The following is a 27,375-nucleotide window of genomic DNA, read 5'->3' as shown; positions in this document are numbered from 1 at the left end:
TTTTTGGTTTTATTTTATTTTCGTAGTTTAGATTTGTTCTTATGTTTCGAGTTTTGGAAGAATATTTCTGGTAATACTTTCTTTATTCGATTCTTTAGATTTATTATTATGATTTTCTTATTTGATTTTATTGTGTTTTATTTTATTAGCATGAGTAGCTAATTTTCTTAATTCGGCGAGAATAATGAAACTCTAATTTAATGATCTGTGAGACCTAATTGGTTTAAAATTGATTCCTATTGATTCCGATTAATTCCTAGGTTCAATGATAATTCTGATTTTATTTAAGCCTGATCAACTTAGATTAAATTGGATTACAGTCAATTAGTTCCTGCCAATCCGTAATTGTTGGAATTGGACTAATTAGTGATACAACTACCGTGTTCGTAGGGGGAATTAATTGGTATATTAATTATTACTAGCGTCTCTAGGATAATTGATATAAATTGGGTTCCTTCATCTTAATGCTATTAGAATATTAAATCTAGGTCTGACGTCTCCAGCTAGGTTATATTTTAATAAGGGAAATAAGCAGGTCTGGCGTCTCCAGCTGTTTATCGACACAGTAAGTAGGAATTGGGGTACGTCCGTTGCGTTTCACGGTATCCTATAACTGGTTGGTTGATAGGGATTGATTAATTATTGCGTCGAGGATCAGAGTTGAATTAGAGTGGATTTATTTGAGCCGAATTACCCTTTTCATATATTTACTTCAAGCGTATTTTATTTGATTTAATTCTGCATTCTTAGTTAATTAATATTTTCTCAAAGTTAAGGCGTGGTGGCATCACCAAAATTTAATAGATTTAGGGAATTGAATGATTTTATCTGCTCTCTGTGGGATCGACCCTGCTTATCACGATACTAATATATTTTGATAATTCTGCAGGAATTATTTGGTGGTATACGACGTCCATCAAATTGGCGCCGTTGCCGGGGAGCGGTGTTAATCTAATTCTTTTCCCTTTGATCTATTTTTTCTTTTTGTTTTATTTTTGTTTATGAGCAGATCTTCTAAGCCGAAACTCCTATACGATTGTGAGATCGAGAAAACCGCAAAGAAACTGAGAAAGGAGGCTAAGGCAAGGAAGCTACTGGAGCTGCTGGATTCGCAGCCCACCCTGTCCGATCGCACGGAACAGTTCGTCGAGGCGAAAACCAGTACTGCCGCTGCTGACAAGGATCTGTTTGCCCAAACAGACCCTGAATCGGAGGCAGAAACAGATTGTGAGAAAGAAGTTGAGTCGAGTTCGGACGAAAGCACTGAAAACGACATGGCTGTCAACGATCCTAAGCTGTGTGACCTCTCCAGCCACGAGGCCGATGACCCACCCACTCCCATTCAGATGCCGGCAGCTGCTACCGGTATTGAGATCAAGCTTGGACTGCTTAATGTTCTCCCGAAATACTATGGCAAGAAAGGAGAAGATCCGTACAATTTTTTGAGCGAATTCATCAAGATTTGCAAAGTCCAGAAACGCCCCACGGGGATTACGGAGGAGCACTTTAGATTGGCGGCATTCCCCTTCACCATGACAGCAGAGGCAAACTCTTGGTTCGCGAGTCTTCCTCCCAATTCTATCACTACGTGGGCAGAGATGAAAAAGCTATTCTTGGAACATTTTTTTCCGCCCACCAAGACAAATGCGCTGAAAAAGGAAATTAGTGGAGTGAAGCAGGAGTACGACGAGTCATTGAGCACCTACTGGACTCGATTCAGGAGATTGGTGGACAGTTGTCCAAACCATAAATTTTTTGAGGGAGATCTGCTGCAATACTTCTACCAAGGAATGACGGTAGATACCAAAAATCTGGTGAATTCATCAAGTGGAGGAGCATTTTCTCAAAATACTGTGAGCGAAGCTAAGAAGTTGATTCAACACTTAGTGGAGGCCACGAGAGAGTATGAGGAACCGCGCATCCAACTGCTCAAGAAAGCTGCTCAAGCAAGTTCGTCGGACTTTGAGGATAAGTTTGAAAAGAGGATGGGTAGAATGGAAAGATTGCTCAATACTGTGGTAGAGAAAGTGGCAAGTGCTGGACAACCGACCGAAAAACTATGTAGAGCATGTGGAAGTTTTGGCCACACGAGTTTGCAATGCACTAGGGGTGAGGAAGAATATCAAGCACAAGCGAATTCTTCTCACAATTTTTACAGCTGCGACGCGCCACTGCCCCATTTGCCCAAACGGGACCCCTACTCGACCAACCACAATGCGCCATGGAGAAATCATCCCGACTATCGATGGAGAGATCCCGAACCGAAGCAGCAACCAGCAATGCAGCAGCCGCAGCAGCAAAACTACCGCCCTCCACATCAAAGGACGGGGTATCAGGCACCACAAACTCAGCAGCCTACTCCCGAAAGGCAAGGCAAGTCGCTTGAGGATATGATGGCGGATTTGATTGGTAACCAGCAACTTTTGCAAGGTAATGTGCAGCAACTTCAACAATCTCAAGCCGAGCAGAAGGTGCAAATAGATGGGTTGGCTCGTCAAGTGTCTCAGCTCGCAACGTCCGTGAATCAACTCAAGGGCCATCAAGGTGCTTTACCATCACAAGTCCAATTGAATCCGATGGAGAATGTTAGTATGATTACTTTGAGGAGTGGCAAGGAGTTGAGTGAGCCCACAACCCAGAATTCAAAGGAGTGTCCGAGCAAGGATTCTGGAGTCAAATTCAGCTTGGAAAAATTCAAAAATTCTGGAGGCAAGGTGGATTCTGCAATCCAGAATACAGAACAGTCCTGTTTGGCCAAACAGAACAGTGATCCGACAGCTGGGCAGAAAGAACAAGAAGCAGAGCACAAATTGGTTAAGGGTGAGCAGTCTAAGGTTCATAAACCTTTGAGTCTACATGATCCCGAGATCGAGATACCCGTTCCCTTTCCCAGGCTGTTAGCAAAGAAGAAGCCGGAGGAAGAGCTCATTGATTTCATGAAAATCTTTGGGAAGTTAGAGATCAATCTTCCATTTCTCCAAGCACTCAAAATTCCTCATCTGGGCAAGTTTGTGAAAGACTTCATTGCTGGTAAGTCTAAGAAATCTGGAAAAATTGTGATGGGCGAGAACGTGTCAGCAGTGATACGAAAAGAGTTGCCGCCCAAATGCAAGGATCCAGGTATGTTTTCTCTGCCATGTTATATCGGTGAAACTAAGATTGAGCATGCTATGTGTGATCTAGGAGCGTCTATTAATGTCATGCCGTTAGCTGTTTATAATAGTTTAAATGGTGTGAAATTGGTAGATACTAGAGTTGTGATTCAGTTAGCCGATGGATCATGTGTGCACCCTGAAGGGTTGCTTGAGAATGTCCTTGTGAAAGTAAATAATTTTGTTTATCCTGCTGATTTCTATGTGGTGAAAATGAGTAGTATGCAATCGAAGAAGTCAGCTGGTGTTCTATTAGGTCGTCCTTTCTTAAGGACCACTAGGGCGGTCATTGATGTTTATAGTGGTACTATTTGTTTGGATTATCATGGAGAAAAGTTCACTTTCAATATTGATGATACCATGAAAAATCCTCTTATTGTTAAAACTGTTTGTGCCACTAACATTACTGACCCTTCTGTCCAAGAACATCTTGAGACTAAATCTGTGCATGACAAGTTGGAACCGACCTTGATCAAAAGAGCAACTGGTCTTGATGCTCGTGGGATGAACAATGAAGAAGTCAAGGAGTCTACCAAGTCTCTCCATGCTCACTCGAAATTAGCAGATTCTGGAAATACGTTCTGTTTGCCCAAACGAAAGCCACACGACAGAAGTCTGCATTTTGATGTGGAACCACCTGACTTAGAAGATAAATGTGAGGATGAGCTTCGTCTTGAAGCTTATGACGACGCGATGTGGTATAAGGATCGCACCAAGATGTGGCACGACAAGAACTTGCAAGGAAAGACATTTACAGTCGGCCAAAATGTACTTTTGTTCCAGTCAAAGCTGCGGTTGATGAGCGGAAAATTGAAGACGAAGTGGATTGGCCCCTTCGTGATACAGTCTGTTTGCCCAGACGGGGCGTTTGAGATTCGCAGTTTAGACACGGCTAAGATATTCACCGTGAACGGACAACGTTTGAAGCCGTACTATGATGCCTCTTCTTTGGTTCCAGCGGAGTCTGTTTCGCTGCTGCTTCCAGGCACGTTTTGAGCACTTGAGCAGTCGAGCCAACGACGTTAAATAATGGCGCTTATCGGGAGGCAACCCGACTTTCTTTTCCTTTTAATTTTTCGTTTTGTTCTTCTTTTCTTTAATTCTCATTTTTCGTTTAGTTTTTTTTAAGCTTCTTAGTTTCCCTTCCTTAGTTTTAATTTTTGTTATGTTTCAAAAAAAAAAAAAAAAAAAAAAGACAGATCGATGGGAACGTGGCAGCCCTACATGAGAGCATCGCAAATTTGAGCGCCACCATTGGACAGGAGCTGCGGCAGCAGCACACACGGTGACTTCCTTCCTTTTCTTGTTTTGTTTCGTGTGTTTTTATGTTGTCTTTGCCTTGGTCTTTCGTTTAGTTGAGTGTCTTGTTGCTCCTTCGCTTATGCTTTGTTTTATTTGCTTGAGGGCAAGCAAAATCTAAGTGTGAGGGGGGCGTTGTTGAGTCAGTTTATGTCGTTTTGTGAGTCTTGAGCTTTGTGTTGTTGAAATATTAGTGATAAGCATGCTGCCCGGTTGAGTTATGTGATGAACTTGAGATTTGATACTTGAGAATTGAGTTTTGAGATTGAAAATTTTGTGTTTTTGTTGGATGAAATTTGGGCTGACAAATAAGAGCAACAATGAGTAAAAAGCCACATATAAGTGAGAATTGAGCTTATTAGAGTAGAGCACTCTCTACTAATTTTCTTTTTGAGTGGTTTGTTATTCATGAAGTTGTGATATGTTGTGAGTCATTGGTGATGCATGATAGAAGGCACTAGGGTAGCCTTTTGGCCTGCTTTTGAATTCCCACCTGAACATTATTCCCTAGTGAGCCCTTTGAAGCCTTGACCATGTTCTTTCTTATTAGTCACTAAATAATTAAGCCAAGGCCTGTTTTGGACTATCTCTTTGGCCCAGTGATGCATGTCTAATTTGAACTTCATTCCATTAATTACTAGAGAAAGTTAAGCTGTGTTTTTATGTGCCGTTTGCCCAAACTGCTGTCTTGTGTAAAATGATAAGGATCTGTGATCCGTTTGGCCAAACAGTGGCATTGATCAGTTCAGTTTTTGGGATGGGAGCAGTTTTGGGAGACGATTTGTGGGGATATTTTGTAGATGATGATTGCATGTTGAGTGAGGATATAAAAAAAAAAAAAAAAAAAGAAAGGTGCTGCAGAAAAGAAAAAAAAAAAAAAAAAAAAAGAAGAAGAAAAAAAAAGAGAAAAAAAGAAAAAGATGTTGCACCAGTTTGAGTTGAGCATGTAGTATCATTGTTATTGTTGGAGTTTTTCCCCAAGTTTAGTTGCTTTCTTTCTTTCTCTATGAACTTGAAATTGTGGATGATGGTTTGGATTAGATGTGCGCACTTTGAGTTTCACTGCTTGAGCTTAGGACCCCTAGGATCTTGCCAACATCATGAATGGTCCTTAGCCCCATTACAACCAATGAGAAAAGACCTCCTTGAGTTACTATGTGACCATGACATATCACGACTAAGTGGATTTTTCTTCTTGAGTGTGAATTTCCAAAATAAAATATTTGAGAGAAGAGTGAATCTTGATAGGAACTCGTTGTTGCTTGATTTGGACTACATAGACAATGAAAACACTTGTTTGACATTTCCTTTTCTTGATTTGAGAGTTGAGAATCGATTGTGAGTTACATGGTTCGATTTGGCAGTATCTTACGTTACTAGTGTTTTGATGATTACTTGGCTGTTGTTTTTAGTTGAGTTCGTCGTTGTTTAGTGTCTTCTTTCTGTTTAGTTTTCGTGTGCTTGTTAGTTTGTTCTTTTATTTTTTGGAGTCTTTAGTGTCGTGTCGAGGGGGGAGGTTTTGTCTAGATAGCTATGTCCTCTATTGAGTCCTTTCTTCACTTCATACTTGAGGGCAAGTATGATTCAAGTGTGAGGGGATTTGATGTGTGTGATTTAGTTATCTATTTCCGTGTCGTTTTGCCGTTGATTTTTCCTTGATATTACCCAAGTTGTTGGCATTTGGCGCAGGAATTAGATGAATTAGAGATGGATGCTCGTGGATGGAAGAAGTTGGTGAAAGTCGAGAATTATGGAAGAAGTTGATTGATTTTGGAGAAGATTAGAGATTGGGCTTGGAATTAATTGTCTAGAATTTATTTAGCCCAAAAACTCTTATTTTTAATTATTTTGGGCTCTATTTTGATTAGGGGCCGAAGCCCATCTTACTAGGGAATAGCGGCATTTAGGGATTTAATCCCCTATATATATTTGTTTTAGACTAGGGAGCCGCATAGATAGTTAGAATTTTAATTAGGTTATAATTCTTATTCTATTGTTATTAGAATAGACACCATTTAGCAATTAGGAGTTGACTTTGGTTTACACACTTTTTAATTCCTTTCAATTTAGTACTTTACGATTTACTGCTTAGTTAGTTAGGTTTTAATTGTTTTTATTCTTTAGTTTTGGAGAATTAAAAGTGGCGGCTGACTTCACTTTGGCAGATCAGAGCTTGGGCGAGAAGCACGAGATCTTGGCGGCTGAGTGGAGATTTGATTTTTGGTTTTATTTTATTTTCGTAGTTTAGATTTGTTCTTATGTTTCGAGTTTTGGAAGAATATTTCTGGTAATACTTTCTTTATTCGATTCTTTAGATTTATTATTATGATTTTCTTATTTGATTTTATTGTGTTTTATTTTATTAGCATGAGTAGCTAATTTTCTTAATTCGGCGAGAATAATGAAACTCTAATTTAATGATCTGTGAGACCTAATTGGTTTAAAATTGATTCCTATTGATTCCGATTAATTCCTAGGTTCAATGATAATTCTGATTTTATTTAAGCCTGATCAACTTAGATTAAATTGGATTACAGTCAATTAGTTCCTGTCCAATCCGTAATTGTTGGAATTGGACTAATTAGTGATACAACTACCGTGTTCGTAGGGGGAATTAATTGGTATATTAATTATTACTAGCGTCTCTAGGATAATTGATATAAATTGGGTTCCTTCATCTTAATGCTATTAGAATATTAAATCTAGGTCTGACGTCTCCAGCTAGGTTATATTTTAATAAGGGAAATAAGCAGGTCTGGCGTCTCCAGCTGTTTATCGACACAGTAAGTAGGAATTGGGGTACGTCCGTTGCGTTTCACGGTATCCTATAACTGGTTGGTTGATAGGGATTGATTAATTATTGCGTCGAGGATCAGAGTTGAATTAGAGTGGATTTATTTGAGCCGAATTACCCTTTTCATATATTTACTTCAAGCGTATTTTATTTGATTTAATTCTGCATTCTTAGTTAATTAATATTTTCTCAAAGTTAAGGCGTGGTGGCATCACCAAAATTTAATAGATTTAGGGAATTGAATGATTTTATCTGCTCTCTGTGGGATCGACCCTGCTTATCACGATACTAATATATTTTGATAATTCTGCAGGAATTATTTGGTGGTATACGACGTCCATCAAATTGGCGCCGTTGCCGGGGAGCGGTGTTAATCTAATTCTTTTCCCTTTGATCTATTTTTTCTTTTTGTTTTATTTTTGTTTATGAGCAGATCTTCTAAGCCGAAACTCCTATACGATTGTGAGATCGAGAAAACCGCAAAGAAACTGAGAAAGGAGGCTAAGGCAAGGAAGCTACTGGAGCTGCTGGATTCGCAGCCCACCCTGTCCGATCGCACGGAACAGTTCGTCGAGGCGAAAACCAGTACTGCCGCTGCTGACAAGGATCTGTTTGCCCAAACAGACCCTGAATCGGAGGCAGAAACAGATTGTGAGAAAGAAGTTGAGTCGAGTTCGGACGAAAGCACTGAAAACGACATGGCTGTCAACGATCCTAAGCTGTGTGACCTCTCCAGCCACGAGGCCGATGACCCACCCACTCCCATTCAGATGCCGGCAGCTGCTACCGGTATTGAGATCAAGCTTGGACTGCTTAATGTTCTCCCGAAATACTATGGCAAGAAAGGAGAAGATCCGTACAATTTTTTGAGCGAATTCATCAAGATTTGCAAAGTCCAGAAACGCCCCACGGGGATTACGGAGGAGCACTTTAGATTGGCGGCATTCCCCTTCACCATGACAGCAGAGGCAAACTCTTGGTTCGCGAGTCTTCCTCCCAATTCTATCACTACGTGGGCAGAGATGAAAAAGCTATTCTTGGAACATTTTTTTCCGCCCACCAAGACAAATGCGCTGAAAAAGGAAATTAGTGGAGTGAAGCAGGAGTACGACGAGTCATTGAGCACCTACTGGACTCGATTCAGGAGATTGGTGGACAGTTGTCCAAACCATAAATTTTTTGAGGGAGATCTGCTGCAATACTTCTACCAAGGAATGACGGTAGATACCAAAAATCTGGTGAATTCATCAAGTGGAGGAGCATTTTCTCAAAATACTGTGAGCGAAGCTAAGAAGTTGATTCAACACTTAGTGGAGGCCACGAGAGAGTATGAGGAACCGCGCATCCAACTGCTCAAGAAAGCTGCTCAAGCAAGTTCGTCGGACTTTGAGGATAAGTTTGAAAAGAGGATGGGTAGAATGGAAAGATTGCTCAATACTGTGGTAGAGAAAGTGGCAAGTGCTGGACAACCGACCGAAAAACTATGTAGAGCATGTGGAAGTTTTGGCCACACGAGTTTGCAATGCACTAGGGGTGAGGAAGAATATCAAGCACAAGCGAATTCTTCTCACAATTTTTACAGCTGCGACGCGCCACTGCCCCATTTGCCCAAACGGGACCCCTACTCGACCAACCACAATGCGCCATGGAGAAATCATCCCGACTATCGATGGAGAGATCCCGAACCGAAGCAGCAACCAGCAATGCAGCAGCCGCAGCAGCAAAACTACCGCCCTCCACATCAAAGGACGGGGTATCAGGCACCACAAACTCAGCAGCCTACTCCCGAAAGGCAAGGCAAGTCGCTTGAGGATATGATGGCGGATTTGATTGGTAACCAGCAACTTTTGCAAGGTAATGTGCAGCAACTTCAACAATCTCAAGCCGAGCAGAAGGTGCAAATAGATGGGTTGGCTCGTCAAGTGTCTCAGCTCGCAACGTCCGTGAATCAACTCAAGGGCCATCAAGGTGCTTTACCATCACAAGTCCAATTGAATCCGATGGAGAATGTTAGTATGATTACTTTGAGGAGTGGCAAGGAGTTGAGTGAGCCCACAACCCAGAATTCAAAGGAGTGTCCGAGCAAGGATTCTGGAGTCAAATTCAGCTTGGAAAAATTCAAAAATTCTGGAGGCAAGGTGGATTCTGCAATCCAGAATACAGAACAGTCCTGTTTGGCCAAACAGAACAGTGATCCGACAGCTGGGCAGAAAGAACAAGAAGCAGAGCACAAATTGGTTAAGGGTGAGCAGTCTAAGGTTCATAAACCTTTGAGTCTACATGATCCCGAGATCGAGATACCCGTTCCCTTTCCCAGGCTGTTAGCAAAGAAGAAGCCGGAGGAAGAGCTCATTGATTTCATGAAAATCTTTGGGAAGTTAGAGATCAATCTTCCATTTCTCCAAGCACTCAAAATTCCTCATCTGGGCAAGTTTGTGAAAGACTTCATTGCTGGTAAGTCTAAGAAATCTGGAAAAATTGTGATGGGCGAGAACGTGTCAGCAGTGATACGAAAAGAGTTGCCGCCCAAATGCAAGGATCCAGGTATGTTTTCTCTGCCATGTTATATCGGTGAAACTAAGATTGAGCATGCTATGTGTGATCTAGGAGCGTCTATTAATGTCATGCCGTTAGCTGTTTATAATAGTTTAAATGGTGTGAAATTGGTAGATACTAGAGTTGTGATTCAGTTAGCCGATGGATCATGTGTGCACCCTGAAGGGTTGCTTGAGAATGTCCTTGTGAAAGTAAATAATTTTGTTTATCCTGCTGATTTCTATGTGGTGAAAATGAGTAGTATGCAATCGAAGAAGTCAGCTGGTGTTCTATTAGGTCGTCCTTTCTTAAGGACCACTAGGGCGGTCATTGATGTTTATAGTGGTACTATTTGTTTGGATTATCATGGAGAAAAGTTCACTTTCAATATTGATGATACCATGAAAAATCCTCTTATTGTTAAAACTGTTTGTGCCACTAACATTACTGACCCTTCTGTCCAAGAACATCTTGAGACTAAATCTGTGCATGACAAGTTGGAACCGACCTTGATCAAAAGAGCAACTGGTCTTGATGCTCGTGGGATGAACAATGAAGAAGTCAAGGAGTCTACCAAGTCTCTCCATGCTCACTCGAAATTAGCAGATTCTGGAAATACGTTCTGTTTGCCCAAACGAAAGCCACACGACAGAAGTCTGCATTTTGATGTGGAACCACCTGACTTAGAAGATAAATGTGAGGATGAGCTTCGTCTTGAAGCTTATGACGACGCGATGTGGTATAAGGATCGCACCAAGATGTGGCACGACAAGAACTTGCAAGGAAAGACATTTACAGTCGGCCAAAATGTACTTTTGTTCCAGTCAAAGCTGCGGTTGATGAGCGGAAAATTGAAGACGAAGTGGATTGGCCCCTTCGTGATACAGTCTGTTTGCCCAGACGGGGCGTTTGAGATTCGCAGTTTAGACACGACTAAGATATTCACCGTGAACGGACAACGTTTGAAGCCGTACTATGATGCCTCTTCTTTGGTTCCAGCGGAGTCTGTTTCGCTGCTGCTTCCAGGCACGTTTTGAGCACTTGAGCAGTCGAGCCAACGACGTTAAATAATGGCGCTTATCGGGAGGCAACCCGACTTTCTTTTCCTTTTAATTTTTCGTTTTGTTCTTCTTTTCTTTAATTCTCATTTTTCGTTTAGTTTTTTTTAAGCTTCTTAGTTTCCCTTCCTTAGTTTTAATTTTTGTTATGTTTCAAAAAAAAAAAAAAAAAAAAAAGACAGATCGATGGGAACGTGGCAGCCCTACATGAGAGCATCGCAAATTTGAGCGCCACCATTGGACAGGAGCTGCGGCAGCAGCACACACGGTGACTTCCTTCATTTTCTTGTTTTGTTTCGTGTGTTTTTATGTTGTCTTTGCCTTGGTCTTTCGTTTAGTTGAGTGTCTTGTTGCTCCTTCGCTTATGCTTTGTTTTATTTGCTTGAGGGCAAGCAAAATCTAAGTGTGAGGGGGGCGTTGTTGAGTCAGTTTATGTCGTTTTGTGAGTCTTGAGCTTTGTGTTGTTGAAATATTAGTGATAAGCATGCTGCCCGGTTGAGTTATGTGATGAACTTGAGATTTGATACTTGAGAATTGAGTTTTGAGATTGAAAATTTTGTGTTTTTGTTGGATGAAATTTGGGCTGACAAATAAGAGCAACAATGAGTAAAAAGCCACATATAAGTGAGAATTGAGCTTATTAGAGTAGAGCACTCTCTACTAATTTTCTTTTTGAGTGGTTTGTTATTCATGAAGTTGTGATATGTTGTGAGTCATTGGTGATGCATGATAGAAGGCACTAGGGTAGCCTTTTGGCCTGCTTTTGAATTCCCACCTGAACATTATTCCCTAGTGAGCCCTTTGAAGCCTTGACCATGTTCTTTCTTATTAGTCACTAAATAATTAAGCCAAGGCCTGTTTTGGACTATCTCTTTGGCCCAGTGATGCATGTCTAATTTGAACTTCATTCCATTAATTACTAGAGAAAGTTAAGCTGTGTTTTTATGTGCCGTTTGCCCAAACTGCTGTCTTGTGTAAAATGATAAGGATCTGTGATCCGTTTGGCCAAACAGTGGCATTGATCAGTTCAGTTTTTGGGATGGGAGCAGTTTTGGGAGACGATTTGTGGGGATATTTTGTAGATGATGATTGCATGTTGAGTGAGGATATAAAAAAAAAAAAAAAAAAGAAAGGTGCTGCAGAAAAAAAAAAAAAAAAAAAAAAAAAAAAAAAAAGAAGAAGAAAAAAAAAGAGAAAAAAAGAAAAAGATGTTGCACCAGTTTGAGTTGAGCATGTAGTATCATTGTTATTGTTGGAGTTTTTCCCCAAGTTTAGTTGCTTTCTTTCTTTCTCTATGAACTTGAAATTGTGGATGATGGTTTGGATTAGATGTGCGCACTTTGAGTTTCACTGCTTGAGCTTAGGACCCCTAGGATCTTGCCAACATCATGAATGGTCCTTAGCCCCATTACAACCAATGAGAAAAGACCTCCTTGAGTTACTATGTGACCATGACATATCACGACTAAGTGGATTTTTCTTCTTGAGTGTGAATTTCCAAAATAAAATATTTGAGAGAAGAGTGAATCTTGATAGGAACTCGTTGTTGCTTGATTTGGACTACATAGACAATGAAAACACTTGTTTGACATTTCCTTTTCTTGATTTGAGAGTTGAGAATCGATTGTGAGTTACATGGTTCGATTTGGCAGTATCTTACGTTACTAGTGTTTTGATGATTACTTGGCTGTTGTTTTTAGTTGAGTTCGTCGTTGTTTAGTGTCTTCTTTCTGTTTAGTTTTCGTGTGCTTGTTAGTTTGTTCTTTTATTTTTTGGAGTCTTTAGTGTCGTGTCGAGGGGGGAGGTTTTGTCTAGATAGCTATGTCCTCTATTGAGTCCTTTCTTCACTTCATACTTGAGGGCAAGTATGATTCAAGTGTGAGGGGATTTGATGTGTGTGATTTAGTTATCTATTTCCGTGTCGTTTTGCCGTTGATTTTTCCTTGATATTACCCAAGTTGTTGGCATTTGGCGCAGGAATTAGATGAATTAGAGATGGATGCTCGTGGATGGAAGAAGTTGGTGAAAGTCGAGAATTATGGAAGAAGTTGATTGATTTTGGAGAAGATTAGAGATTGGGCTTGGAATTAATTGTCTAGAATTTATTTAGCCCAAAAACTCTTATTTTTAATTATTTTGGGCTCTATTTTGATTAGGGGCCGAAGCCCATCTTACTAGGGAATAGCGGCATTTAGGGATTTAATCCCCTATATATATTTGTTTTAGACTAGGGAGCCGCATAGATAGTTAGAATTTTAATTAGGTTATAATTCTTATTCTATTGTTATTAGAATAGACACCATTTAGCAATTAGGAGTTGACTTTGGTTTACACACTTTTTAATTCCTTTCAATTTAGTACTTTACGATTTACTGCTTAGTTAGTTAGGTTTTAATTGTTTTTATTCTTTAGTTTTGGAGAATTAAAAGTGGCGGCTGACTTCACTTTGGCAGATCAGAGCTTGGGCGAGAAGCACGAGATCTTGGCGGCTGAGTGGAGATTTGATTTTTGGTTTTATTTTATTTTCGTAGTTTAGATTTGTTCTTATGTTTCGAGTTTTGGAAGAATATTTCTGGTAATACTTTCTTTATTCGATTCTTTAGATTTATTATTATGATTTTCTTATTTGATTTTATTGTGTTTTATTTTATTAGCATGAGTAGCTAATTTTCTTAATTCGGCGAGAATAATGAAACTCTAATTTAATGATCTGTGAGACCTAATTGGTTTAAAATTGATTCCTATTGATTCCGATTAATTCCTAGGTTCAATGATAATTCTGATTTTATTTAAGCCTGATCAACTTAGATTAAATTGGATTACAGTCAATTAGTTCCTGTCAATCCGTAATTGTTGGAATTGGACTAATTAGTGATACAACTACCGTGTTCGTAGGGGGAATTAATTGGTATATTAATTATTACTAGCGTCTCTAGGATAATTGATATAAATTGGGTTCATTCATCTTAATGCTATTAGAATATTAAATCTAGGTCTGGCGTCTCCAGCTAGGTTATATTTTAATAAGGGAAATAAGCAGGTCTGGCGTCTCCAGCTGTTTATCGACACAGTAAGTAGGAATTGGGGTACGTCCGTTGCGTTTCACGGTATCCTATAACTGGTTGGTTGATAGGGATTGATTAATTATTGCGTCGAGGATCAGAGTTGAATTAGAGTGGATTTATTTGAGCCGAATTACCCTTTTCATATATTTACTTCAAGCGTATTTTATTTGATTTAATTCTGCATTCTTAGTTAATTAATATTTTCTCAAAGTTAAGGCGTGGTGGCATCACCAAAATTTAATAGATTTAGGGAATTGAATGATTTTATCTGCTCTCTGTGGGATCGACCCTGCTTATCACGATACTAATATATTTTGATAATTCTGCAGGAATTATTTGGTGGTATACGACGTCCATCAGCTCCCATATAGAGAAAAAACATTTTTAAATATTGGGATAAGTAGTCATAGCTTGGGAAAAGTACCTCCGATATTTGATTATATGCATCCATGAAGACTGAACTACGTTGTTTGAGTACCTCAGTCCAGTATTCTGGGGTCTTGTCGGCTTTCGATAGGAGCTCTGCAACCGTGACTATCATGAGAGGAAGGCCTTCACATTTCTTGGCAATCTTCTCTCCCAGTTTGTCAAGTTGAGGAGGGAAACCCTCTTCACCAAACACCTTCTCACCTAGTAGTTTTTTACTTTCTTCTACATTCAACAAGCGCAATCTTTCGTACCCATTCTCCATGAATATTTTACTTCTTCTACTTGTGAGTAAGAACTGAATTCCTCCAAGAATATTCTCTTCTTTCAAGCAATTTGTCATGCGATTTATTGCTTGTGTCTCCCAAACATCGTCCAACACGATGAAACATTTCTTATCTTTCAATCTTTGTTTCAAGAGTCCAACTAATTCCCCATCATTATCATCTCCTTGGATAAGCATTTCGTAAGCTTTGGGATCCACTTGAGCTAGAACGCATCGTAATAGTTCATCGAATTCGCATTTTCTGCCCATTTTAACCCATGCTTGAAACTCAAAATGACTCTGAATTGATGGATCTTCAAAAATATGCTTAGCAAGAGTTGTTTTTCCAACGCCCGCCATCCCAATAAGCGAATAGCAATTCTCACTTTCTTCAAGAAGATAATCTCTGGCTTTTTCAAATTCATCAGATAATCCAACCATCTTTGAGTTGATTCCACCAAAATCAATTCTTGAGGAAATAGGCTCGCCTTCTTCTTCAGGCATATTCTCCATTTCAATGATGTACCCTTCCTCCATCATCATCACCATCTCGACGAAGTAATCAACACGGTTTTCCAGACTCTGCAGATCTACAGAGAATGACAAGTGATCTCTCTCGCTTTCAAGTAGTGGAAGAATCTGATGTAAGACATGGGATTCAAGTAAATCTTCGAATTCCCAAACTGCCTCTTTTATGAGTTCATCCACAGCATTCACCTTCGTCCTGATCTTGCTGCAGCTGGTCTCGTCCAATTTGAGCAGAACTTTCTGCAAGCGATCCATCTGGTCGTAGGCAGGTTGTAAGATTTGTGGAGAGTGGGAAACGAGAGAAATGCGAGACGATTCTAGAATACGCTGAATCGTATTCTTCAGAGAAGCCGCTGCACCATAAGCCGCCATCACTTGATTGAAATATGATGGTGGTGGTGGTGGTTGTGGTGGTAGAAGGTGTGAGGCGGTAGGAATTGGGAAAGGCGGTAGGTGGTGGGAGGATAAGGATTTTGAAGGTGCAATTGATCAAATGAGTGGTTGAGCTAGCTCACATGTTGATTAATGAAAAGGAATTATTAATTTATATACATGTAAATTAATAATGCATTTCACTTTAATTTATAGCTCACATGTTAACATTTGTCATTAATAATATATTTTTTAAACCAATTATTTGATATTGTTTGAAAATGGGACAAAACGATATATTCCCATTCTGAAAGACAAAACATAAAAAAATATTCACCTTTCATAAAATATATAAATATACCCATTTATGATATTTTTGCCCTTATGTCGAGCATTAGTGTATTTTGCACTAATGCTCGACAACTAATGCTCGAAAAGGGAGTAATTAGCAGCTTAATTTATCATTTTTGTGATGTTGCTTCTGACACAGTCTTCATCATATGCTTCATGCTTTATTTTCTAGGGGGTGTTTGCTTTAATTAAGAGAAAATTGCAATGAATCAACAATCAAAGGAAAAGAGTTGTGTGCATTCCACAACAGATATTTTACTGTGAGGCAAGCATTCTATATGTACACTTGGAAGCAAATTCATGATTTATATATAGTAATAAATCATAAAACATGTGCTACAAATTCATACTAAACCACCAAAAAGAGTAAAACTCAGGCATAAATTGTTGAGGTGAATCAATGCCTTGCAAGAGATGCCTTCTATCCCTCCAATTAGTATATTGCCAGAATCATAAAACTTTAAGCCATTAAAAAACACATCAACTGATTACACACAATATCAAAACAAAATGAAAATCATGCATAACACAGAAAAATTACAATCCTTGAAATGAATAAGGGACTAATAATGTTCACCTTACGACAATTTAACATAATTCATCACTTGGATTTCGTAATCCTCAACAAAATCCAAAACTAGAAAGAAACAATCCTTAAATTCATACGACAATGAGGTAATACAACAATCGAAATGATGGGAATAACGCGGCCCCTTCGGCTCTCTCATTTGCCTCAATATTTGTAGATGTACAACCTCAAACACTAGTTTAAATTAATGAAGCTTATTAAGATGTGATATATATTGCAAAGTAGAAAGACTAACCCGATCAGCGCGTCGAGGCACAACGCCGGCAGCTCAAAAAGAAGATTTGACAGTAAGTTCAAAGGAAAACTTGTCTTTTAATTGATTGGCACAAGCGACAGCTGAAGGATTGCAATCGACTAATACAATACGTGTGATCCAAGAGTGATCATACGGCCAATCGAGTTGTTGTAATTTGTAGCAATGCTTCATGATTAGAACTTTAAGCTCTGGGAAGCTTCCATGTTGAGATCTCTATTGCACCAAATCGGTGTCTTCGATTCGAAGTTCTCTAAGTTTCAAGAAACTCCCCGATTCTATTTTCCACTCTGGGCCTCGAAAGGCATAAGATTCTAATATGAGAAAGTCGAGATTTGGCAGCAGCAAACCAATGTCATTCAAGTACTTCCAAGGATACCCCAAACCACCTAAAACTAGTGTTGTGAGACTTGATGGGAACATTGAAAGAGATATAGTATTAAACTCATACTTCATCTCGGGATTCCTGATGCCATAACTAAGCGCGGCCAAATTCTGGAGTTGTGAGATATAACCCAAGCAACTCGATGGGTTTCTTTCATCATCATCATCATCATAAGGCTTCAACTCCACATTAATCCCTAATTCCTTTAGATTAGGAATTCTTTTGAGAACTTCCCTTGTACAACTGTTTGCACTCACATCCAAAAGTGTGATGAGTTTGTTCAAGGCAACATCATCAGAATTAGGGGTTGGTAGGTCGCTTCCCATGACCTGAATATGTTGTAGTTCTTGCATGTCCCAAATTTGCACAGGCATATATGACTGAACTCCACGCCTTTTAATCTCCATATATCTATGAATAATCAAGACTTGAAGGTGAAAAAGGTTGGATATGGAACGAGGGAGTTCCCCATTGCAAGTTAAGGCAAGGTACTGCAGAAAAATTAGTTTGGAAATTTCAATTGGAATATGGTAAAATCGGACATAAACAGCATATAGTACCCTGAGCAACTTGAAACCCATGACATGTATTGGGATGGGATATGGGTGGAAAGGACCATGACAAAGGAGAGAACGGGCAGTGGATGCGCAATCACTTTTTATTGAATCACACACTTGTCTGAAGCAGAATAAACTGTTCCAATGAACACACAAGCGGCGCTGGTCGTTTATAACATCATCACAACTTTGTAAGACATGTAGAAATTTGATCCAACTAGCTTCTTCCTTACACAAGTGCTGCCAGCAAGAATGCACGCGATACTTTCCAAATGTAAACAAATAATTTGTTGTATTGAGAACAAGATGATACCTCAGAGTAAGCTTTTTCAAGCATATATTGAAAAAATCTTCAAAACTTTCTTCTCCAGTCGGCTCAAGAAACCCCTCAGCACTCAACAGATTGTTGGGTGCGGTTGGAGTGAGAATATCAATATATGGAGGGAATGCTCCCATATAGAGAAAAAGCATTTTTAAATGTTGGGGTAAGTAATCATAACTTGGAAAAAGTACCTCTGATATTTTATTATATGCATCCACAAAGACTGAACTATGTTGTTCGAGTACCTCAGTCCAATATTCTGGGGTCATGTCGGCTTTTGATAGGAGCTCTGCAACCGTGACTATCATAAGAGGAAGACCTTCACATTTCTTGGCAATCTTCTTTCCTAGTTCCTCAAGTTGAAGAGGGAAACCCTCTTCACCAAACAACTTCTCACCAAGTAGCTCTTTACTTTCTTTTACATTCAACAAGCGCATTGTTTCGTACCCATCCTCATCCTCCGTGAATATAAAGTCTATTCTACTTGTAAGTACATATCGAATCCCTCCAAGAATATTCTCTTCTTTCAAGCAATCTTCCATGCAACTTAGTGCTTGTATCTCCCAAACATCATCCAACACGATGAGACATTTCTTGTCGTTCAATCTTTCTTTCAAGAGTCCAACTAATTCCTCCTCATCGTCATCTCCTTGGATAAGCATTTCGTAAGCGTTGGGATCCACTTGAGCTAGAACGCATCGTAATAGTTCATCGGATTCACATTTTCTACCCATTCTGACCCATGCTCGAAACTCAAAACGGCTCCGAATTGATGGATCTTCAAAAATACGCTTAGCAAGAGTTGTCTTTCCAACGCCCGCCATCCCAATAATCGAATAGGGTAGCTTGTTATTTTCTTCAAGAAGATAATCTCTGGCCTTTTCAAATTCATGAGATAATCCAACCATCTTTGACTTGATCATTCCACCAGAATCAATTCTGGAGGAAATAGGCTCGCCTTCTACTTCAGCCATATTCTCCATTGCATTAGTGTACTCCTCCTCCATCATCTTCATCTTCTCGACGAAGCAATCAACACGGTGTTGCAGACTCTGCAGATCTACAGAGAAAGACAAGTTGTATCTCTCGCTTTCGAGTTGTGGAAGAATCTGAGGTAAGATATGGGATTCGAGCAAATCTTCGAATTCCCAAACTGCCTCTTTTATGAGTTCATCCAAAGCATTCACCTTCGTCCTGATCTTGCTGCAGCTGGTCTCGTCCAATTTGAGCAGAACTTTCTGCAAGCGATCCATCTGGTCGTAGGCAGGTGGTAAGATTTGTGGAGAGTGGGAAACGAGAGAAATGCGAGACGATTGTAGAATACGTTGAATCGTATTCTTGAGAGAAGTGGCTGCACCATAAGCCGCCATGACTTGATTGAAATATGATTGTGGTGGTGGTGGTGGAAGACGGCCTGAAACGGGAGGAGTTGGCGGCGGCCGTAGGTGGTGGAAGGATAAGGATTTTGACGGTGCGATTGATCAAATGAGTGATTGAGGTTGAGCTCTCCACAAAGTGAGGTCTCCCGACATTGAGGGCACATGCACATCACTGATTAAAGATAACATGGTTAGTTGGTTACAAGTGGGAATACATGGAAAACAAATATTATCATATAAAAATTTTATGATAATATTATCATCAATATCCCGGAATGAGATTCAGTGTACCACACTTTATGTCTCACTTTTTATTTTGTTTATCTTCTTATATATTTTTTCTTCAATTTCAACTTTGTATGCTTTAGTTTAGTTTTGTGATTATTAATTCCATAAAGCTAGGGTATATAACTATTTTTTATCATTTAATTTCACTTTTATTAGCTAATAATAGGTTGACCAAATTCAAGTATATACTTCTTTAAAAAATTAATTTTTTGAAATAAAAATCAAATATAATTCATAGTATTATAATAAATTTTATTTTTATAAAACATCTATACTAATAGAAAAATAGCCTAAGCATTCTATGGGACAACTTGTGGATTGCCTATTTTACCCATCTACATATTTTATATTATACATAGTTATAATCTATTTAATATATATTTATTATAACCTTTAATTTTGATATCTTGTCTAGATATGTGATATTTGAAGTTTAAGATTGTATTATTCTATATAATATGTAGAGGGGTAAAATAGGCAATTCACAAGTTGTCCCATAAAATGCTTAGGTTCTCTTTCTATTAGTATATAGATGATTAAGATTGAAGTAGGTTTTCTGAAATAAATTGTGCTAACTTGACATTTCTCCTGTGTGCTTGCATGTCATTGCGTTTACTTTGATGGATAAATTTATCCATGAAAAATTATAGATAATAAAAATTTGTACCTTTAAATGTCTCTAATCTTTTCCAACATTTGACACAAAATAGAAATTCACCATTTTTCCTTCATTATTTTTCCTTCGATGTATCAATTTTTTTAATGTACATCTTCAAAAGTGGGCCTCAAAGAAATTGAGTTGAATTTGATGCCATTTAATAGTTAGGTAGAATTTAAAAGATAAATGGAGTTGGGCCTTAATTTTTGTATTGGGCCAAAATTTTGTTTATTATATGGAGAAGCCCAATTAGTCTATGTTAGTTCATAAGAAATTGTAAACTATTCCTCAAAGAAATCAAAATAACAGAAAGAAGACAACAGCAACATGAGTTCTCAAAAATAAGCTCATCCAAATACTCATCTCAAGCCAGAATCTGAAATTTTTTAGCTATTAAAGAAAAACACAAACTGATTACACAATATCAAAACAAAGTGAAAATCATGCACAACTCAAAAATTACAATCCTTGAATTGAACAAGGGACTAATGTTTTCCACAAATCCAACTTACAAAAATTTAGCACAATTCAGCACTCGGGTTAATAATCCACAACAAAACCACTTACAAGTCACAATCCTTAAATTCACACAACAATGTGGTAACACAACATTCAGGATAATGCGGCTCCTTTGGCTCTCTCATTAACCTGAAAATTTATAGATGCACAACTTCAAACACTAATTGAAATTAACCAAGCATTATTGTGACATGAATTGATTTGGTTTGTCCGGGAAAGAAGGGGATGCAGGCAGAAACATGAAGACAGTGATATATTGCAGAGTAGAAAGAGTAACCTGTAAGGCAAGTTGCAGAGTGACTTGAGCTCAAAAAGAAGATTCGACGATAAGTTCAAATGCAAACTTGTCTTTTAATTGATTGGCACAATCGACAGCTAAAGGATTGCAGTCAACTAAGCCAATACGTGTGATCCAAGAATGATCATACGGCCAATCAAGTTGTTGTAATTTGTAGCAATGCCTCATGATTAGGTTGCGGAGCACTGGGAAGCTTCCACGTTGAGGTCTCCATTGCACCAAATCGATGTCATCAATTTGAAGGTCTTCAAGTTTCAAAAAAGCCCCTGATTCTATTTCCCACTCTGGGCCTCGAAACGAATACCATCTTAATGAGAGTTTCATGAGATTTGGCAGCAGCGAACCAATGTCATTCATGTACTTCCAAGGATACCCCCCTAACCCACTCAAAACTAACGCTTTGAGACTTGATGGGAACATTGAAAGAGGAATCGTATTATACTCAAACTTTATCACGGGATTGTGGACCCAATATTGAAGGTTGTCCAAATTCCGGAGTTCTGAGATATAACCCAAACAACTCAATGATTTGCTTTCATCAACATCATCATTGTTATAAGGCTTCAAGTCCACTTCAATCACTAATGTCTGTAAATTAGGAATTCTTTTGAGAACTTCCCTTGTACAACTGTTTGCACTCACACCAACAAGTTTGACGAGTTTGTTCAAGGTAGCATCATCAGTATTAGGGGTTGGCAGATCGCGTCCCACGATCACAATAAGCTCTAGTTCTTGCATGTCCCAAATTTGCACAGGCATATAAGACTGAACTCCACGCTTCTTAATGTAAATATGTGGATGGATAATCAAGAATTGAAGGTGAAAAAGGTTGGATATGGAAGGAGGGAGCTCCCCGTTGCAAGTTAGGGCAAGGTACCGCAAACAAACTAGTTTCAAAATTTCAATTGGGAAGTGATAAAATCGGACAGCACCAGTTTCTAGTACCCTGAGCAACTTGAAACCCATGGCATGTATTGGGATTGGATATTCCTGAGAAGCACCAAAACAAAGGAGAGAACGGGCAGTGGATGCACAATCACTTTTTACCGAATCACACACTTGTTTGAAGCAGAATAAACTGCTCCAATGGGCACACAAGCGGCGCTGGCCTTCTATAACATCATCAAGACTTTGTAAGACATGCAAAAACTTGATCCTACTAGCTTCTTCCTTACACAAGTGCTGCCAGCAAGAATGCACGCGATAGTTTATCCTCAAAATAGAATAATCTATTTTGTTGAGAACAAGATGATACCGCATAGAAAGATTTTCCAAGCGTGAATAGAAAACATCTTCAAAACTTTCTTCTCCAATTTGTTCAAGAAAACCCTCAGCACTGAACAGATCTTTGAGCATGACTGGATCGATCAAATCAATATATGGAGGGAATGCTCCCAAATAGAGAAAAAGCATTTTTAAATGTTGGGGTAAGTAGTCATAGCTTGGGAAAAGTACCTCTGATATTCGATTATATGCTTCCACAAAGACTGAACTGTGTTGTTTGAGTACCTCAGTCCAGTATTCTGGGGTCTTGTCGGCTTTTGATAGGAGCTCTGCAACGGTGACTATCATAAGAGGAAGACCTTCACATTTCTTGGCAATCTTCTCTCCCAGTTCCTCAAGTTGAATAGGAAAACCCTCTTCACCAAACACCTTCTCACCAAGTAATTCCTTACTTTCTTCTTCATTCAACAAGCGCACTATTTCTCTCCCATCCTTCGCTGTGAATACTACATCTTGTCTACTTGTAAGTAAGAATCGAATCCTTCCGAAAATATTCTTCATTCTCAAGCAATTAATTGTCAAATGATTTGTTAATTGTCTCTCCCAAACATCATCCAACACGATAAGACATTTCTTGCGCTTCAATCTTTGTTTGAGGAATCCAACTAACTCCTCCATGTCATCATCTCCTTGGATAAGCATTTCATAAGCGTTGGGATCCACTTGAGCTAGAACGCATCGTAATAATACACTGAACTCGCATTTTCTCCCCACTTTCACCCACGCTCGAAACTTAAAATGGCTCCGAATTGATGGATCTTCAAAAATATGCTTAGCAAGAGTTGTCTTTCCAATGCCCGCCATCCCAGTAATCGAATAGTTTTTACCTTTAAGAAGATAATCTCTGGCTTTTTCAATTTCATCAGATAATCCAACCATCCTTGACTTGATCATTCCACCAGAATCAATTCTTGAGGAAATAGGCTCGCCTTCTTCTTCAGCCATATTCTCCATTTCAATGATGTACTCCTCCTCCATCATCTTCATCTTCTCGACGAAGCAATCAACATGGTGTTGCAGACTCTGCAGATCTACAGAGAATGACAAGTTGTGTCTCTCGCTTTCGAGTTGTTGAAGAATCTGAGGTAAGACATGGGATTCGAGTAAATCTTCGAATTCCCAAACTGCATCTTTGATTCGTTCATCCGCAGCATTCACCTCAATCCTGATCTTGCTGCAGCTGGTCTCGTCCAATAATCGCAGAGCTTTCAGCAAGCGATCCATCTGGTCGTAGGCAGGTTGTAAGATTTGTGGAGAGTGGGAAACGAGAGAAATGCGAGACGATTGTAGAATACGCTGAATCGTATTCCTGAGAGAACCCGCCGCACCATAAGCCGCCATTACTCGATTGAAATATGAGTGTGGTGGTGGTGGCGGCGGCGGCAACGGCGGTAGGTGGTGGGAGGATAAGGATTTTGAAGGTGCAATTGATCAAATGAGTGGTTGAGGTTGAGCTCTTGCACAAAGTCAGGTCTCTCGACATTGAGGGCATTTGCATGTGCACATCACTCATTAAAGATAGCATATGTACCCTACAGCGTTGAATGGTCATATATAAGTGGGAATACATGAAAAAAATATTACACTCCCCCGTCCCAACGAAAGCGCGGTGTGTATTCCTCTTTGAGCTGTCCCAACGAAAGTGGTGCATTTCATTTTTGGTAATAATTTTACACTACAAACAATATGGCCTCACACACATTTACACACTTTTATACTACAATCTTATTCTTCTTAAATCCCGTGTCGAAGAGAAGCGCACCGCTTTCGTTGGGACGGAGGGAGTATACAATTTTATGATAATATTGTGATGAATTAAATTATAAATTAATAAATTTTGATTATATGTTACTACATGAATGACATTAGTTCGTTTGTGCCAATCATTCAAAAGACAAGGTGCCTAAGTTCCAATATTTGTGTAATAGAATTATGCACCATTTTCAACTTGTATTCGTTTAAAATAACCACAAATACCACAATTACAAAGATGCACAAATTAATGAAAAAACCCATTGATATTTCTCATCGCAAAACATAAAGAATACAAGTGAAATGCATGGAATAAGCCATGATTTTTTCCTTCAAAACATTAATATTATGTGTGAAATGTTATTTTTTGTTAAAGAAGATTACTAATGATTCTTTATTTTTCACGTGGCGTAAAAACATGAACTTTAGTAGGTTTCGGAATTTATCCCGAGTTTTAGTTTTACTCCAATCGAAGCTGACATGACAAAATTAGAACTGAGGCGACAAGAGTATTACTAAAAAACGACATCATTTTACATATTATTTCCTCCGTCCCACTTTCATAGATTCCTTTTTATGATGTCCCAATATATATAGTCCACTTTCTAATTTAATTCTGTATTAATTAATTTTTTAACTAAAATAACCCTGTTTAAAGTTTATAAAATTCACAATTTATATTTTTTGTCTTTCAATTCCCTGTTTAAAGAATTGACTCAAGATTCGCGGCACTAAATACTATTTTCTTAATTTCCGTGCCGAAAAGAATTGACTCAAGATTCGCGGGACAGAGGGAGTACCATCTAAAATGGACTATGATGTAGTATTAATTTTTGTACATCTTCAAGTGGGCTCAAATAAATTGAGTTGAATTTGAAGCCTTTTAATAGTAGTTAGGCAGAATTTAAAAGATAAATGGATTTGGGCCTCTTAATTTTGTATTGGGCCAAAATTTTGCTTATTATATGAAGAAGCCCAATTGGTCTATGCTATGTGTCGTGCAATTTCATTAGTATTATCTCATCTTTGATTAGGCCGAAGAGATCAAAAAACTCAACCATATTAATTGAACGTCACTTATTTCCACTAATTAATACTATCAATTTTTGTGAACTGTTGATAAGGAGGTTCTCAATTTTTATGAACTGTTCCTCAAAGAAATAAAAATAACATAAAGAAGATAGCAACAAAATGGATTCTCAAAAATAAGATGAAAACACAAATGTATTCATTTCCTAATATAAGTTCCAATATTTGTGTAATGCACCTATTTAAACTTGGGTTAAGTACCAAATTGCTCTCTATCGATGGCGTCCCTATGGCTTTTAGCCCCCTAAAGTCAGGGGGCCGGGAGAGCTGCCCACTACCTCAACGTGGCTTTTTGGCACCAATATCCCCCTTATCGATAGGGGTCCCCCGTCGCGTTTAGCCCCCTAAAGTCAGGGGGGAAAGTTGCCCCCGTCGAAAGGCTGGGGAGGAAATTGGTGCCAAAAAGTCACGTTAAGGTAGTGGGCAGCTCTCCCCCTGACTTTAGGGGGCTAAAAGTCATAAGGACGACATCAATAGGGGACAATTTGATACTTAATTCTTTAAACTTTTATTCATTTAAAATCATCAGAAATACCACAATTCACAAAGATGCACGAATTCAATGAAAAAAAACCCATTGATATATCTCATCCCAAAACATAAAAAAATACTAGTGAAACGAATGGAATAAACCATGATTTTTTCATCATCAAAAAGGAGAAAACAAGATTTCCAAGTTACTAGTAGGGAGGCAGCTGCCTGATTGGCAGCGGATATCCATACCCTATGTAGGGAAGTGGATAGTTATTTCGAGATGGTTCTGGATACAATCGGGTGTACGGAAGTGGCTTTTCTTCGAGACGAGGATCCTTTGCTTTTGCACTTTCTTGCTGCAAGAAAAGGTTGCTCGAACACTGTCCGAACTGAATCCATTGAAGCTCTATCTTCTTTGATTTGCCGATCTTCCACAGCAGTTTATCCGGATCGCCTATTCCATTTACTTCCACCCTTCCATTCTCATCCATTTGGAACCGCACTCCTATACAATTAGGCCAAAAAAAAAAAAAACTTTTACCCAATTCTCGTTTCTTATTTTTCACACGATTGTCAATTTTCGTGGAATTAATTCTATTGTCGTTAGCTAAAAGTGATAAATTGTACCCACCTTAATGGCAAGTAGGTTTGTCGATCGGTTCGAGTTCTGTTACCTGAAACTGAATTAGGCCCAAATCCACTAACCGTTCCCAAATCGGTTATTTGGGTATCCGAACACCCATTTTAAAAATAAAACTCACAAAAATATTGCAACAAATACAAGACACGGCACCAAGACTCTTTCTTGTTCTTTTAATACGATATAATTTTATTTTAACTAAATATCGATTTTAAAAAAATAATATATATATATATATATTAAATTATAAATTTAATAAAAATCGGTTATTCGATTAACCCGACCCAAAATTTTTGGATAACTAAATCGGAATGGTTAGATTCGATTATTGGGTTATCCAATGCCCGATATCTGTTTAAACAGCCCTAATGGCAAGTGAAAAAATTTCATGTATTTAGAAGAAAATATATATATATATCCATAGAGAATGCTAAATATTTTGAGAATAGAGATTGCATGAAAAAATAACGAATAAGTCTATGATTTCGATGAATAAATCAATGTAGCGTATGAATAAGATTTTGGCCTGGGTTCGAATCCTGAGAGGGGCGAGATTTTCACTATATTTACTAAATACATCTGTTCATTAATTATGTTGATTTGTTCGTAAACTTTATAGATTTATTCGTTATTCTCCATTCTCTCGGAAAATATAATTCTCTATGGATCCTCCCCTTGTATATATATATATACAAAATAAAAATTGGATTAAAATTTGTGTATTTACGCACAATTATTATTACCGTGGCAATCCTTGAGCAGCTTTATTACAGATCTTTGCCATCCTCGCCGTCCTCGTTTGGTAAGCTTCACTTTTAGGATACAAGTCTGCAAACAACAAAAACCCTAAATCAGAAGTTATGCAATAATCAGAAACTACTGAATGTTTTCAATCACCATGAAAGCTAGGTTGTTGTCTCTATAACGTGGGGCTGCTGTCGGATAAAACATTCTTCCCAATACTTTGATGAACATTTTGGCTGGTTTTTTCACTTTCTTGTACAGCCTCCTCAACTCCATATATGGTTTTTTTGCAATTTGTT

General features: G+C 38.6%; 3 protein-coding genes across 3 annotated transcripts; all 3 read right to left on the bottom strand.

Annotated features, from left to right (window-relative positions):
• Positions 1 to 14,307: 14,307 nt before the first annotated feature.
• On the bottom strand, positions 14,308 to 15,494 carry LOC131024759 (putative late blight resistance protein homolog R1A-4). Its single transcript, XM_057954298.1, has 2 exons — positions 14,382 to 15,494; positions 14,308 to 14,313 (listed from the first exon to the last, which is right to left on the bottom strand). The coding sequence occupies exons 1-2, from the start codon at positions 15,492 to 15,494 to the stop codon at positions 14,308 to 14,310; spliced, it is 1,119 nt and encodes a 372-aa protein (XP_057810281.1).
• A 1,409-nt stretch (positions 15,495 to 16,903) lies between these two features.
• Positions 16,904 to 19,321, bottom strand: LOC131024758 (disease resistance protein RPP13-like). Its single transcript, XM_057954297.1, has 2 exons — positions 17,943 to 19,321; positions 16,904 to 17,483 (listed from the first exon to the last, which is right to left on the bottom strand). Exons 1-2 carry the CDS (start codon positions 19,319 to 19,321, stop codon positions 16,904 to 16,906), a joined length of 1,959 nt encoding a protein of 652 aa, XP_057810280.1.
• A 1,379-nt stretch (positions 19,322 to 20,700) lies between these two features.
• LOC130984963 (putative late blight resistance protein homolog R1A-10) lies at positions 20,701 to 23,898 on the bottom strand. The gene is made up of 2 exons (XM_057907665.1): positions 21,073 to 23,898; positions 20,701 to 20,924 (listed from the first exon to the last, which is right to left on the bottom strand). The coding sequence occupies exon 1, from the start codon at positions 23,716 to 23,718 to the stop codon at positions 21,103 to 21,105; it is 2,616 nt and encodes an 871-aa protein (XP_057763648.1). The 5' UTR covers positions 23,719 to 23,898; the 3' UTR covers positions 20,701 to 20,924; positions 21,073 to 21,102.
• Between the last annotated feature and the right edge of the window lie 3,477 nt (positions 23,899 to 27,375).

Source organism: Salvia miltiorrhiza, chromosome 5 (assembly GCF_028751815.1).
Source record: "Salvia miltiorrhiza cultivar Shanhuang (shh) chromosome 5, IMPLAD_Smil_shh, whole genome shotgun sequence".
NCBI lineage: Eukaryota > Viridiplantae > Streptophyta > Magnoliopsida > Lamiales > Lamiaceae > Salvia > Salvia miltiorrhiza.
This window is presented reverse-complemented; position numbering and strand designations above follow the sequence as displayed.